General features: G+C 33.5%; 1 protein-coding gene across 1 annotated transcript in view; it reads right to left on the minus strand.

Moving 5' to 3' along the window:
- Positions 1-16,471, minus strand: part of LOC115875792 (prolow-density lipoprotein receptor-related protein 1) — an 84,001-nt gene that overhangs the window by 14,511 nt on the left and 53,019 nt on the right. Inside the window, exons 39-48 of the mRNA XM_030891293.1 lie at positions 12,001-12,218; positions 11,312-11,602; positions 9,777-9,977; positions 9,481-9,720; positions 7,620-7,831; positions 7,455-7,561; positions 868-1,034; positions 678-815; positions 447-627; positions 2-179 (exon numbers count right to left, since the gene is read on the minus strand). Of these exons, the coding sequence (XP_030747153.1) occupies positions 2-179; positions 447-627; positions 678-815; positions 868-1,034; positions 7,455-7,561; positions 7,620-7,831; positions 9,481-9,720; positions 9,777-9,977; positions 11,312-11,602; positions 12,001-12,218 (1,933 nt within the window). The remainder of the gene's footprint in view (position 1; positions 180-446; positions 628-677; positions 816-867; positions 1,035-7,454; positions 7,562-7,619; positions 7,832-9,480; positions 9,721-9,776; positions 9,978-11,311; positions 11,603-12,000; positions 12,219-16,471) is intronic.

Genomic DNA, 16,471 nt, shown 5'->3' on the forward strand with positions numbered 1-16,471 from the left:
CCTTTCTCTTGACAGTACTCTTTAACATGGCATTTTTCTTCATCACTGTTGTCACCACAATCATCTTTTCCATTGCATTTGTCTAATTCAATAATACATTTACCGTTAGAGCACTGAAATTCCCCAGGGGCGCACCGACGATAGCAGTGTTCGGGTTCGTCTGAACCATCACGACAATCCTAAAAATACAGAGTCGAAAATTCCTATTGTAACTAAATTTAAATATTCTATCGCGAAGTGCGGCAGAAGTGCCCTGAGTGTTAGACAGAGAAGAGTGAGGGACGACAGTCCAGCTACGTAGAAACTTCGGTTCCCGATATATCACAGAAACTTTTTGAAAAATTTCGAAATTCAGTACAAAATGCGAAAAGCAGGAAAATTTTGACGAAGTCGACGCATTTTACTACATTTTCAGATCATTGGTAATATAATTTTTTTATATTTACCTTATACCCATCACAGTAGAAGTCCATGTTAACGCATTCATTGCCACACTGAAATTGTTGCGGTGTACAAGCTACTTTTCCTAGGCAACCTTCATCAGGATTCTCGTCTTGTCCATTGACACAGTCCATATCACCATCACAAACCCAGGAATTAGGGATACATCTACCAGTGGCATTACACCTATAAAAAATGTGTTATAAAATATAAATCATATTATTTTTTAAAAGTACCTGTATTCTTGAGGACCACACACTGTCTGTTTACAGTGTTCAGTCTCATCTGATTGATCCTTACAATCTGGCCTACCATCACATTCCCAAGACTTTGGGATGCATTCTTCCTGGTTTTTGCATTGAAACTTGTCGAATCTACGGTAAAAATATATCACAAAACGTACAGCGTCGACAAACTAATAACTACCCGCAGAGATTTTGGCAAGACATTTCATCACTCTCATCCTCGCAGTCTTTAACTCCATTACAGTACCAAGATTTCGGTATGCATGTACCATCACTGACGCATCTAAAGCTCTGAGGACTACAGGATGAAGTTACAGTGCAAGAAACTTCGTCAGATGCCACTCCATCCTGAAAAATACGGTTTATATAAAAAATAGATTGTAATGATGAAATTGTTACGAAAGTCGTAAGTGGAATCATCAAGTTATCAAAAATTACTAATAATTAGTCGTTATTGTAAGACTTTTGTAGTGTATTGGAGTATTAAGTCGTTTAATAAACTAGTTAAGGGTGTTATCGTGTGTTCAAATACCCTATCGGCAAGCAAATTCTTCGAGTGTCTACATGTCTAGAAATGAATCACTTTGGCGATCTCGAAAAATGCGAAGTATTTATGGTATAACCACTTAATCCGACGTTAGATTTCATGCGCTTGGAAAAATAATAATAATAATAACTTTATTTGCAATTCAACAATATGAAAAATGAAATAAAATTAAAAAAAAATAATACAAAAAAAAGATAATACCATTTTACAGATCATAATTGCAAAAAAGAAGCTGAAAGCAATAAAAATTGATCTTGTTCAGCCCCAATAAAATATTTAAACACTTTTAAACATTGACATTTTTTAAATTATTAAAATTTAAATAATTAATTACATATCTTAAATGTTTTAAACATTAACAATCAAAGAATAAACAATACAACACAAGCCCACAGATAACGATTGAGTCCTTAGTAGTACGTGAACGGGAACAACATGTGACAAAAGAAAAATAAATTCAGTACATATAATTCAGTATATTATCTTCTAAGAGGGAAGAGTCATTAGCATATTCTTAAGTTTACTTTTAAAGCTATGTTTTTGTAAGACTTTCAGACACGGTAGAACACATCAGTTATAAAGTTTAAAAACCTGGTAGGTGAAATATCGCGTAAACAAAGCAGTCTTGTACAGTGGCAGAGAGATAAGTCCCCTAAATCTTAAATTCAACGTATGAACATCCTCTCTAAAGATTATCTTATAGGTTAGATACGGAGACGATCCACTTAATATGATCCTGTGAAATAAAACCATTGAGTGTAGTACCAGAGTTTATGGCACAAACGGTTGTCGTCTCGGCGCACTCAGTGATAAGGTGTTCTGGCGTTTCCCTATTTTCCGACAGAATCTGCATTCGCCGTTGTTTCTCAGTTTCATATCTCTATCTATCTACTGAGGTGTTCGTTGAGGAGACAGTACAGTTGATTGTCATATCCTTAACCAAGACTACCAGCCATATCCTTAACCAAGAAAACAAACCCAATATGGAAGCACTCAACATAATACCTCAGTATAACAGCCTCGATGTATTAGACATTCCAATAACAGAACAGGAAATAAAGGACTCCATAAAACAGCTTAAAAACAACAAATCAGCTGGCTGTGACGCGATTCCGGCGGAAATCTATAAGTGTGCAAGTAACGATTGAGTCCTTAGTAGTACGTGAACGGGAACAACATGTGACAAAAGAAAAATAAATTCAGTATATTATCTTCTAAGAGGGAAGAGTCATTAGCATATTCTTAAGTTTACTTTTAAAGCTATGTTTTTGTAAGACTTTCAGACACGGTAGAACACATCAGTTATAAAGTTTAAAAACCTGGTAGGTGAAATATCGCGTAAACAAAGCAGTCTTGTACAGTGGCAGAGAGATAAGTCCCCTAAATCTTAAATTCAACGTATGAACATCCTCTCTAAAGATTATCTTATAGGTTAGATACGGAGACGATCCACTTAATATGATCCTGTGAAATAAAACCATTGAGTGTAGTACCAGAGTTTATGGCACAAACGGTTGTCGTCTCGGCGCACTCAGTGATAAGGTGTTCTGGCGTTTCCCTATTTTCCGACAGAATCTGCATTCGCCGTTGTTTCTCAGTTTCATATCTCTATCTATCTACTGAGGTGTTCGTTGAGGAGACAGTACAGTTGATTGTCATATCCTTAACCAAGACTACCAGCCATATCCTTAACCAAGAAAACAAACCCAATATGGAAGCACTCAACATAATACCTCAGTATAACAGCCTCGATGTATTAGACATTCCAATAACAGAACAGGAAATAAAGGACTCCATAAAACAGCTTAAAAACAACAAATCAGCTGGCGATTCCGGCGGAAATCTATAAGTGTGCAAGTAAAGCACTTATTGGTCATCTTAAGGCTCTCTTTGATGTCATATGGGAAAGCGGAGAGGTACCACAGGACTTTTGCAACGCGAATATATAGTGAATATATTTAAGAATAATATATATATATATATATATATATATATATATATATATATATATATATATATATATATATATATATATATATATATATATATATATATATATATATATATATATATATATATATATATATATATATATATATATATATATATATATATATATATATATATAGGGTGATTCCTGTAAGTCGGTCATGCTTTCGAGGAATGATAGGGGACGTCGAAATATTAATTTTGATATAGTACACTATGGGTCGGAAATGCCTCTTATGCAAGATACCGGGTGTTGAAGTTTTTGAAAAATTAAAGATATTCTTTAATAGTTTTTTTAACAGTTGAAAGTATCGTTATAAAATTTTATTGTAGGAGTTTGCCTAACAGAGACACTTTAAATGTATAAAGAAGAGGTTTTAGTTTCAACCAGTGGCGTAGCTGTGATACGCATCGGCTAATATTTTCAAAAAAAATAGTACGTCACTGATAAAAATAAAAATTTCGGAATTTTTTTATTTACTCGGTTTATTTCCAAGAAAAAAATGTCTCTTGCAACTTTTTTCTATCTAACACCATTTTGTCACAATTTAAAAATAAATATTTTTTTAATGAGAATCTTAAATATGCTACGAATTTTGTTATTAACAATAAAAAAAATTCCAGTTTAAATTTATAATTTTTTAAAAATGTATTTAGTGCTATAAGTAAAAAGTACTAAAGTTACCCAAGATGAAGGGAGCTAACGATGCACATGTGTTTCTGCCCTCTAGTTATAATAATTCGCTGTATTTAAGATTCTCATTAAAAAAATATTTATTTTTAAATTGTGACAAAATGGTGTTAGATAGGAGAAAGTTGCAAGAGACATTTTTTCTTGGAAATAAACCGAATAAATAGAAAAACTCCGAAATTTTTATTTTTATCAGTGGCGTACTATTTTTTATTTGAAAAAAATACCCCATGCGTATTACAGCTACGCCACTGGTTGAAACTAAAACCTCTTCTTTTTACATTTAAAGTGTCTCTGTTAGGTAGATTCCTATAATGAAATTTTATAACGATACCTTCAACTGTTAAAAAACTATTAAAGAATATCTTTAATTTTTCAAAAACTTTAACCTGTATCTTGCGTAAGAGGCATTTCCGACCCATAGTGTGCTATATCAAAATTAATATTTCTACGTCCCCTATCATTCCTCGAAAGCATGACCGACTTACAGGAATCACCCTGTATATATATAGTGAATATAATTAATAATAATATATATAGTGAATATATTTAAGAACAAAGGAAGTGCATCAGACTGCGGAAACTACCGAGGAATTTCACTACTGGCTATCGGAGGAAAAATTCTTGCAAAAATTATGTCAAACCGCCTGCACCCACATATAGAAAAAATCGTCCCAGAATCGCAAATGGGTTTTCGCACCAACCGCGGTACCGTCGATTCCATATTATCCATCCGGCAACTACAGGAAAAAGCAAAAGAGCAGCAGTCTAAACTTTACGTTGCACATCGATCTAGAAGAATTTAGAATAAGTGGGAGGGGGGTTAATCTCTGCGACCTTAGAGATCTATTGTGTCCCCCTTTCTTGAGTTATAACTCATCATACAGTCCCATTTTTCATCGATCGAACAAAAGTCTTCGACTCTGTGAACAGAGATGCACTTTGGGCAATTATGGAAAAGTTCGGAGTACCCATCAAATTTCTTACAGTGTGTAAAAGCCTTCATAACAACAAATCAAGAGTGTCATATCATGGATCACTGAGCGATCCCTTCCTAACAAACACAGGCGTTAGGTAGGAATGTGTCTTAGCGCCTCTCCTATTCAATATATTCATGGCAGAGCTCTCCATTATAGTGGACAGCAAACTGCAGGAGAGAGGTTTGGGCATTAGATACAGATACGACGGCGGTCTGTTCAACATAAAAAGACTCAGGGCAAAAACACGTACAAAATTCATCACAGAACTTCAATACGCTGATGACTGTGCTCTAGTTGCAATTACGTTACAGCAATTGCAAGAAATGTTGAACACATATACATGGGCATACGAGGCCTTGGGACTTAAGCTGAACATCGATAAAACTAAAATCATGTGCACTCCCCCGGAAGATCACAACAATGCTATAAAAATCGGAGATGAGCTGTTGGAATATGTAGCGGAATTCAATTACCTCGGCAGTTTGATTTCGGAAAAGGCCAATATCCACTCTGAAATTCAGCACAGGATTAGCAGCGCCTCAAGAGCATTCTGGAAATTAAAAGACAGGGTTTTCTACAATCATGACTTGAGCACAAAAACGAAACTTGCGGTGTACCGAGCGATAATAATTCCCACCATGTTATATGGAAGCGAAACCTGGGTGCCGTACCGCCGACACATGAACGCATTAAACAAGTTGCAACAGAGACATCTTAGACAACTTTTAAGAATAAAATGGTTCCATCATGTCTCAAACGTATCGGTCCTTCAAAAAGCTAACTGCGAGAGTATTGAAGTCATGATTACAAAGTCTCGCTTAAGATGGGCTGGTCACGTGTGCAGAATGCAAGAAAACCGCATACCAAAATCTCTGCTTTACGGTGAGCTTGTAGACGGTAAGAGGAGGCCGGGTGGACAACTCAAAAGGTTCAAGGATATTCTCCACGAAAACTTAAAGGGAATTAACAAACAGAATGAGTGGGAAGAGGCAGCTCATAATAGAAAGGTATGGAGAAGAATTGTAAAATCAGTTAAGAGCGACAACCAAAAAGTAAAGAGGCAACAAAGTAATGAGATTTTTGAATGTCTGGAGTGCGGTAGACAGATAACGTCACGTATCGGGCTTTTCAGTCACAGAAAAGCTCATGAAAGAAAACGCCTTGCGTGACCATCTTCTGATGCGTGTCAAATACTCGTCAGCGAGTAATGGCGGTATGTATGTATGTATGTACAGTTGATTGTGATTTTTGATTTTTTCTCGGTCCTAAGTTCTATCCTTAATGATAAGTATACCCTTTTTAAACACAGACATACATGCTCTTTGAAACGAAATTTCCTATCAATAAATAGACCCAAATTTCTAGTGCATTGGGCGAAATTCAACTTATCTGCTATTTTGACTTTATTTAATTCCGAAACTCTCTCTCTCTCTCTCTCTCTTGCTGCTTACCACACATCATAACTTTTGATTTAAGAGTATTAATAGCCAGACCATGGAAGTCGGAGCTTTTCATCAACATATCTAAATTATTATTTATTAAAATTTCAGCCTCCGACCAGGATCAAAAGAAAAGAGAAGCTAAGTGTCGTCTGCATAGTAATGCGCTGTAACATTATATAGAGTTTTGCTACATTACTTTTATAAATTGTGAAGAATAGTGGTCCCAAAATGGCCTCTGAGGAACAACACAACTATTCATTTCACAAGTCTTCACATACTGCACCTTATTACATAAAAACTTTCAACAAGTAGAATGGCACTTTCCGAAAATCTTACAAAGCTCTATATGGATAGTAATAATTTGTGACTAATTCTATTAAATGCCTTGGAATAATCCAAAAGCACTAATATAGAAGATTTGCCCTGATCAGAGGCTCTTATAATATCATCAATTATGCTTAAAAGGGCAGTTATTGTACCGCTATAGTCCTTACGGAAACCCGATTGATTTGGCGGCAAAACATTGTTAAAATCGAGAAAGTTACATATTTGATTGTTCATAGTATGTTCCAATATTTTTGTAACCCAGAGTAAAATACTCATTGGTCTCAATCCACTAACCGCACAAACAACAGCATTCTTTGGCTACGGAGTTATACACGCTATTTTTCACTGATCGGAAAAAGTGTTTTCTAAAAGACATGTATTAATGATGTTGGTGATAAAGGTTATATAAGGATTCTTGGACAACACATTCTCAACATTTCAATATTATTTCATCTGATCCTATTGATAAAGATTTAATGTTAAAAAGAATAGATGTTACATTATTAATAGTTACAGTCGAAAAATTAAATATATCAAGAATAATCCCTCTATCCCTTGTCAAAGATTTTACATTGATATGTACTCACACTGTGTTGGAGAACGTTTAGATATCAAGAATAGTTCTTTTTATTGATGTTTATAATAATTTATCAGATTGTCATCTACTTGCTCTTCTTTTCTTATTCAGTAAATCTTATTGTGCTAAGCGTATTGACCATATGCTTCGTACATACGAAAATCAGCACTCAAGGCCAGAGATGCCGACCCAGTATCTATAACATTATTATTTACCTGACAATCATCCTGTCCATTACACCTCAAAGTGGTGTTAATGCATTTTCCAGAAGCACACTGCCATTGATATGCTAAATCACACATTTTGTGAATTACTGGACAATCTGAAATAATTAAATGAAAAACGATTATAAGAAAAATAATTTAAAAGTAAAAATGTACCTTTTTCGTCGGAATTATCCCAGCAGTCATCTTCGCCATCACAAACCCAATCCCTATGTATGCAATTGGTAGTAAAATTACAGTGGATGTAGTCTGGACCGTGTATTTTTGTGCAACTGATCGGAGGACACCCCATTTCGTCAGAATTGTCCTTGCAATCGGGATCATTATCGCAGCGCAGATTTTTCAGAATGCATTCGCCATTTTTGCATCTACATAAAAGAAAGACGTGAAAATAATAATTTATGTGAGAAGGATTACAGATATACGGGGTGGTCCGAATTGTATTCGGGAAACTTCATTGTCTAAAATTCTACCAACGCCCCATTAATATAAGATACCACCTATTTTCTTCCCAACAAAACATTCCTAATATCCCTGTATCCCCCTTTTCCGACACACTGCCCCCTCCATTGAAGGATCCTATTTCAGTTAATATGGAACTTTGTAAATTAAAAAAATCTGAAACATCCAGATATCTTTACAAAACTAGTCTAATACAAATTTTAAACCAAACATATCGTGACTATATTTGTTTTTACACAGATGGCTCGAAATCTAACCAAGGTGTTGGCTGTGCTTTTTACAGCCCGGTTGCTAATAAAAAAATCAGATTACCTAATTTGTCTGGCATTTTAACAACCGAACTCACAGCTATTTATCAGGCTCTTATCCAAATTCGGAGCATGCCACCAATTGAAGCATTAATACTATCTGACCGAGCAGACAAACTTACTAACGATGCAACGCTCTTACAGAATATTGAAGGAACTCCATCCGTTGTCGATTTCAGAAATTTCCACAAAAAAGTGTTCTTCAGTATACTTCAAAAGAATGGGACATCCTCAAGGGAACTAATAAACTTAAATCACATATGCCACTTCTTCGTCTGTATCAAAATATATATTCTCTTGAACGCGGATCTTTCTGTAAAGTTGTTAGAACCTTCACAGGACACTCATATCTTACCAAATCATATATTATCGGAAATGAACCCCCTCCGAAATGCACCTTATGCAATAACTTAATGTCAGTGAGACACATTCTTTTTTAATGCTTACCTGTTGCCTCCCATAGGTCTAGATTCTTTAATGCTGTTACCTATCAGAATGTTTTCGCGCCTTTTAACATATCGAAGATTAATAAAGTTATGGAATTCTTAGACAGCATCAACATAACGAAATACTTTAATTTCTAACTTGAAATAATTTAAAATAACCTCATATTAAATAAAGCTTATTATTGAGCGCTAAAAAACCCTCGCTGTTGACGCGCTCCATAAATCAATACCCCCCCCCCCCTCTCCCTTTCTACCTTAAGCTGTCAACCATTCAACTTATAATTTTGTCAATGTCAAATTATATTTCCTAAATTTTAGTCTCTTGTCTAATTTGAACAAGTTTTGAATTCCAAAAATGCATATCTGGCACACTAGTTGTAGGTACTATAACATAGTAGCATAGATCGCATAACTATCATAGGTTGACAACTTAAGGTATGTCGACATTTGCCTGGTTTTGCATTGTTACCTGTTCAGATTTAATTTAAAAATAAATGCATTTTTCTTAAATTAGTTAAAAACGGCTCGAATAAAATTGTTTAAATTTGACATGTGTATTCAGCATACCGCTGACCTTGAATAAACCCATTTACGACTTCGCTGTAAAATCAATAGGGGAGCCAATATTTGGATAGTTCAAAATTTGCATGGGATTTCCTACGTCTCCAACGCCGATGCACGACCCGGTATAAAACGTTCAATTTTTTGCAAAAATAAATCCCATAAGCATGTTTTTGGAATCGAAATATATAAAGTTAAAAAACTCTTATAGAAACTATAGATCCTTATAAACTCATTTACCTGAAATGTGAGACCTCTGAGCAGTTACAGTTGATTTCATCAGACGAGTCGCCACAATCATCAACTCCATCGCAGGCTACACTCACCGAAATGCATTTTTTGTTTTGACACTTCACCCAACCCAAAGGACAAGTTCTATAGCCACAATAACCAGGTTCTTCATCAGATCCATCTGCGCAGTGAGATATTCCATCGCATGTCAAGTGGAACAACACACAGCTACCATCAGAACACCGGAAACTACAAAAAAAAATTAAATACCCTGCTTTAGAGGTTCTCAGTAAATATAATGTTACCTGTCCTCAGTTATAGTACATTTAGTACTGTCTGTACTGTTGCAACGGCCATTTTCCAATATTCTACCATCCCTACAAGAACATTCCACTTCACCCTTTACTGTCAAATCGCAGTATTCTTCACACCCGCCATTGTTTATGAGACAAGGATTAGAGAAACAGTCCTCGGAATCTTCAGCAACTGCTACGATACCCATTGGCCTAAACAAAAGTCAAATATACATTATAAAAGCCACGATGTTAAAGCAATGCACCCTAAAATCTTAAAAGCCACAACGTCTTATCAAGAAAACACAGAATAACTCAGCTATAGCCGACAGCTATAGTAACTATAGGCCTTGGTACATTTCAGTTGATTTCAACAAATTCCTTCCGCAGCCCTTCAACGGCAGAAATGAGAAATTATCAGGAGATGAGTCAGTATGCTTTTCACGCCGCCGCGCCGTCATGTTGATCGCATTAAAATAATATTGAAATCGTGGTTTTGTCATAATATTTAAGTATTTTAGTTTTTTGCTAGTGCAGTTATTGAGACTATAAAACATTCAAGTACGAGGTTTGTGTGATGTAACGCTGTTTCGGGTAGTAAAAAATAAATGAAAAAGAATTCGAACTAGGCATCTTGTTGTGTTGTGACAATTTCAAATGATAATAAAATAGCCGAAAAAATGTTAAGCGTGAAGGACAGCGTAATTAGGGCGTTGTTAGGTGCAATAACATTCAACTTTCCCGGATATTCAACTCTCCCGAAACAATATTTTATAGCTTCATGGTTTCTCACACCAATTTGATCAAAAGCAAAAATGGATTAAAGCAGTTCGACGACACAAGAAACAACTCGTTACATAATCAAAAAATTAAATAGACATATAACTATGAGAAAATAAAATATAATTTACCATATTAATAGTATATACTTTTTTAATCAACTAGTGATTAAATGTTTTATGAACATCTTCTAAAATTATAATTATGTACCTTTAAAAAATTTCGTCATAGCCGAAATAGTCCCAATTATGCCCCACTAGCAAAACTGGTGATTAAAACTATGCTCGCTACCGTAGTTGAACTAATCTAAAAAGGTTTTTAACTGAAATAATAAATTATAATATGTTAGATGAAGTATATCAAAATATTATTTATTATATATTAAATAATAAATTTTTCGTATACTCGCTATTTAAACCCATGTATTTGTAAATACTAGTTGTTTACGATATTCTCCAATGCTGGCAGCATCGGCGGAGAATGCACCAGGCCTATAGACTCAGCTTTAGCCGACAGTAAGCGTCGACTCCTTTTATACCGCTTTAGCAAAGGAATCTCTAGCATGGGGAGGTTTTCAGTGCGATAAAATAAAAGATGACAAGGCTGCAGCCACCCAGCAGTGTCGCTTTGGCCCAAAATTTTACTATTAAGTTTCATATCTATCTTAATAGATGGTTATTTTCTTTTATCTACGGTTATAACAGAGTTGATGTCACGACGTATAGCGAAGGCCTTAGTTTCTAGGAGGCAAATAGTTTGTTACATACTTGAGAACGTCTCTACGTAGAGTGACGACATATTGACCAGTGTATTTGTCTGCTCTGATCACTGCATGCGATATCCAGTCAGTCCAGTAGATGAAGTCTCCATAAACAGCAAGAGCAAACGGATGTTGGGGGGTAATTTTCGCTAAAACCACCCTCTTAGATCCGTCATATTCACAGCGTTCTATTTTATCAAGACGAGCGTCTCCCCAATACAGTTTTTGAGCTTTGTGGTCCAACGTGATGGCATTAGGCATCCGAATTTCAGTAGTAATGATGGATTCTTTATCATAACTGTAATAGAAAAATTTCAAAAATGAAACATGATTATTCCAAAAAAGAGAAATATAGTATATATTCCGTTAAATAAAAAAATTAACGAAGGCATATCAATAAACTTAAGGACTATCGCGAAGCTGGAGTAATATGGCCCATTTAAATTCTAGTTTATCAGTGCAGTTAAAATTAACTACTTCTGAACAAAACCATTTGTAGAATTAATAATAAATAACATAAATAAGTTCAGAAAAACTGCAAAATTTCAGGTCAATTTCAGATATGCCGATTAAAACGCTAAACAAAACTGTCCAAAATGCTGTGTCTGGGATTTATTCCTCCTCTATTGCATGAATATAAAAATAATATTAGACACGTTCCTTAGTCTTTGTCTAATATACATATAATATGCTCACCCTGTAGAAAACGCTCTATCTATACTAGGCTGATGGGCATTCCAGTTGGTCCAGTACACCCTTTGGTCGCAGGAATCCACTGCTATACCCCTGGGTTTGTCTTGGGTTCGCAATTTTACGATGGTTTCTACGGCACTAGCGTTGGTCATTTGATTGGTCATGTTCACTCTTCTTATTGTTGCATGACTGTTGCAGGTCCAGTATAGAGCGTTGCTTAACTGAAAAACAATTTAAATTTCAACTCAGATAAATAATATAAATAAAAAACCTTACTACAAAACGAAAGTTCCCGAGATATACACGCCTAAAACCAAAAGAATTTTTCTTTTTACATATAAAAGCAAAATGCTGCCGCTGATTTATTAAAAGAAATTATGAAAAAAGATTGTAAATGATTATTATACATATTAATGATAGTATTATTCACTACATAATAAAGACTTTTAAAAATCGAATTAACCGTTTTTATAACTCATCTAAAAACTAAAAACATTAAACCTAATATCCAAAAAAATAAAAATGAACAATATTTATATCTACCCCTTATCACAAAATTTAAAAAAAAATGTTTGGACAATATAATATTAAGCTAATAATATTTAGTAATATTATTAGCTTATTACTTAATAATTAATATACAGGGTGTCCCCAGAAATAAGTGCAAGTATTTTTACTGGTAGTATAGTTCAACCCCAGAAACACGCCTATGACGTATTTTTCGCGAAAAAAAAATTTGAAAATTCGGATTTTTTTGGAAATTTGTTTAGTTTTTAGTTAAAAAACATAATTTCTTGATAATATGGCAACATAGGTATTAGATTGAATTTACAAGAAAGAAAATCTTAGCAAAAAATATATTTTTTTTAAATTTCAAAGTAAAATATCTCCGTTATTTTGGACTTATTTGAAAAACGATAAAGAGAAAATATGTTTCTTTTATCGATATCTACCACCCCTTAAAATACTTGCACTTATTTCTGGGACACCCTGTATTAATTATAGTATAGCTATACTTTGCAAAATACCGTGCAAAGACTGTATAGAAATAGAAATACCGTGCAAAGATTGTGATGGAGTCTATATTGGCCAGACAAAACAATATCTTGAAAATATATTTAAAGGCCATAAATATGATAAAAAGAATGCCACTGCATTAACAAATCATGAAAGTTCAAATCAACATTCATTCAACTTTGAAGAAACAAAAATATTAAAGACAGAATCAAACCAAAAAAAGCGCGAGTTTTACTAAATGGTAGCAATTCAAAAAAATAAAAATGCTATTAATGACAAAAATGACATTAATAATTTAAATAATATCTATTGAATCTATCCTATAGATAATGCAGCCTGTCCATCAACAAAAAAAAAGACATTCCGGGGACAAAAAAAAATGTCCCCGGATTGTCTTTACAAGAGGAAAAACTTTTTTATTATTGACATTTTGAGAAAAATACATAAAAATTTTTGCTTGTTCTAAAATGTTAATCCCGTTTGTACTTTTCGAAACTTCCAAGCCATTTTAGAGAAAATTAAGAAAAACATGAAAATATGGTTGAATTTTTTGAATGGTTATTATTAACGTTGATTAATCCTTGTTAGCACCAGTCTGTACCAATGACATTTGTACAGACTGGTGCTAACAAGACGGCTTCAAGAATAAAGTACTCGAAAAAGCCCACTATGATTGGGCGAAGCGACGCATAAAATATATTTTCCATAATTAGTTATAAACCTCATACCCAAGAAAAAAAAACTATATACAGGGTGGTCCGAACTGTATTCCGGAAACTTCGGCAGCATATTCTGCAGATAAAAATAAATAAAAAAGTTCGTATAAATGTATGTCCTAAAATGCTTAGTTTCGGAGATACAGGGTGTAGAAGTTTCATTTTTATTTCGATTTTTTCCAAATAATTTCTGAAGTAAAGTTAATATTTGAATGAAAATTGGTGTCTGGGAGTTTTTTGAGATGAGAAATTTGATTTTGATGTCAATATGGCTCCTACTAGTAGAGGGCGCCACCTACGTATTTTTTAACCAGTTTGAAGAGTAATAACTTTTCGTCCGTACCTGTATAAAACTACTGAGTAAAAAAATATACATTTACGACGTTTTTACGTAAAAAAGGTCTATCGGTAAAAATCGCTACGAGTAATGGTTTTCGAGATATTTGGAATCGAAATTATTAATACCAGTCATCATTGACATTAATTAAACATGTTGACTAAATAGTAATTAAACTGAAATCATAAATTTGAAATATTTTTGTGCCAAAAGTTCAACAGAAACTGTTTATCATCATTTTTTGCAGAAAAATTTACGATTAATTTAAAAAAAAATTCAAATTTATTATTTCAGTGAAATAACTATCTATTCACCGTCGTGTTTATTTTTCGTCAATAATGACATGTATTGATTATTTCCATTCTAAATATCTTAGGAATGGTTGCTCGTAGCGATTTTTAAAAAGAGATATTTTTTACATAAAAAGTCACAGAGATGTATATTTTTTCGTTCGGTAGTTTTATACAGCTACGGACAAAAAGTTATTACGCTTCAAAACAGTTAAAACACATGTAGGTGGCGCACTACTAGTAGGAGTCATATTGATATCAAAATAAAAAGCATATTCTGCAGATAAAAATAAGTTAAAAAGTTCGTTTAAATGTATGTCTTAAAATGCTTAGTTTCGGAGATACAGGGTGTAGAAGTTTCATTTTTATTTCGATTTTTTCCAAATAACTTCTGAAGTAACATTAATATTTTGATGAAAATTGGTGTCTTGGTGTTTTTTGACATGAGAAATGTGAATTTGATGTCAATATGACTCTTACTAGTAGAGGGCGCCACCTATATATTTTTTAACTGGTTTGAAGAGTAATAACTTTTTGTCCGTACCTGTATAAAACAACTGAGTAAAAAAATATACATTTACGACGTTTTTTACGTGAAAAAGGTCTCTTGGTAAAAATCGCTGCGAGTAATGGTTTTCGAGATATTTGGAATCAAAATTATCAATACCTGTCATCATTGACATAAATTAAATATGTTGACTAAATAATTATTAGACTGAAATCATAAATTTGAAATGTTTTTGTGTCAAAAGTTCAACAGAAACTATTTTATCATCATTTTTTGCAGAAAAATTTATGATTAATTTAAAAAAATAAAAATTTCCCAAATTTATTATTTCAGTGAAATAACTATCTACTCAACGTGCTAATTTTTCGTCAATATAATGGCATTCATTATATTGACAATATAATGACTATTCATTCTAAATATCTTAAGAACGGTTGCTCGTAGCGATTTTTACAAAGAGATATTTTTTACGCAAAAAGTGTTGGAAATGTATATTTTTTCACTAGGTAGTTTTATACAGGTACGGACAAAAAGTTATTACGCTTCAAAACAGGTAACACACATGTAGGTGGCACCCCCTACTAGTAGGAGTGATATTGACATCAAAATCAAATTTCTCATGTCAAAAAACATCCAGACACCAATTTTCATCCAAATATTGACGTTACTTCAGAAATTATTCTTATTCTATATTATTATTAATTCTTACAGCTTTAGTGTATATTAATAAATAATATTTTCTTGCCTTTAGCTGTGTATTTTTTTCTAATTTCGAAAAATCGAAAGTAGAGAAAAAATTAAAAAAATAAAAAGTAAAAAGAAAATTGTCTTGCTTGTCGTAAAGGGGGTAGGCCCAGAAACCGGTTGTGGGAGTGGAGCTTGGTTCCCCCCTTTACGACAAGCAAGACAATTTTCTTTTTACTTTTTATTTTTTTAATTTTTTCTCTACTTTCGATTTTTCGAAATTAGAAAAAAATACACAGCTAAAGGCAAGAAAATATTATTTATTAATATTATATATATATATATATATATATATACACATCGACAGGTCAACTCTGTGTATAGGATTTTAACGTGTAAGACAGTGATGTAGGCAGCTTAATGGCAAATCAAATGTATTAAAAAGAGAAAAAAGTTGGGTGGGTATGGGTGGGTACATTTCTTCTGAGCGGTATTGCCAGATTTTGCATCAAAATTTCAAACCGCATAAGTAGACGTTTCAAAAAAATGTCGCATCTAGGGTTGGATCTGGATTTTCGACAATTAGTTACTCATTTTACTACAATTGTAATAGATTACATTTAGCTTAGATATATTATCTTCATTTCTGTAGTATACATGAAGATTTTTAACATAGTTTATTTTATTCTAATTTCTTTAAGACTACGATAATATACTGGTCGGCAAGAGAAAATCTTGGGTCGTTTATTTTAGTCATCATTTACCTACATGTCTAGAAGTGAATCGCTATGGCAATCTTGTAAGTCGGGGAGAGAAAATTATTATCTATCCACTTAATCCGGAGCTCAACTTCATACGCTTGGGAAAATTCTTGCTCTTTTCTCTTTGTTCATTTATACAATCACAGAGTCTATAGACTCTG

Source organism: Sitophilus oryzae, unplaced genomic scaffold (genome assembly GCF_002938485.1).
Source record: "Sitophilus oryzae breed Bouriz unplaced genomic scaffold, Soryzae_2.0 scaffold_1396_pilon_pilon, whole genome shotgun sequence".
NCBI classification, from domain to species: Eukaryota; Metazoa; Arthropoda; class Insecta; order Coleoptera; family Curculionidae; genus Sitophilus; species Sitophilus oryzae.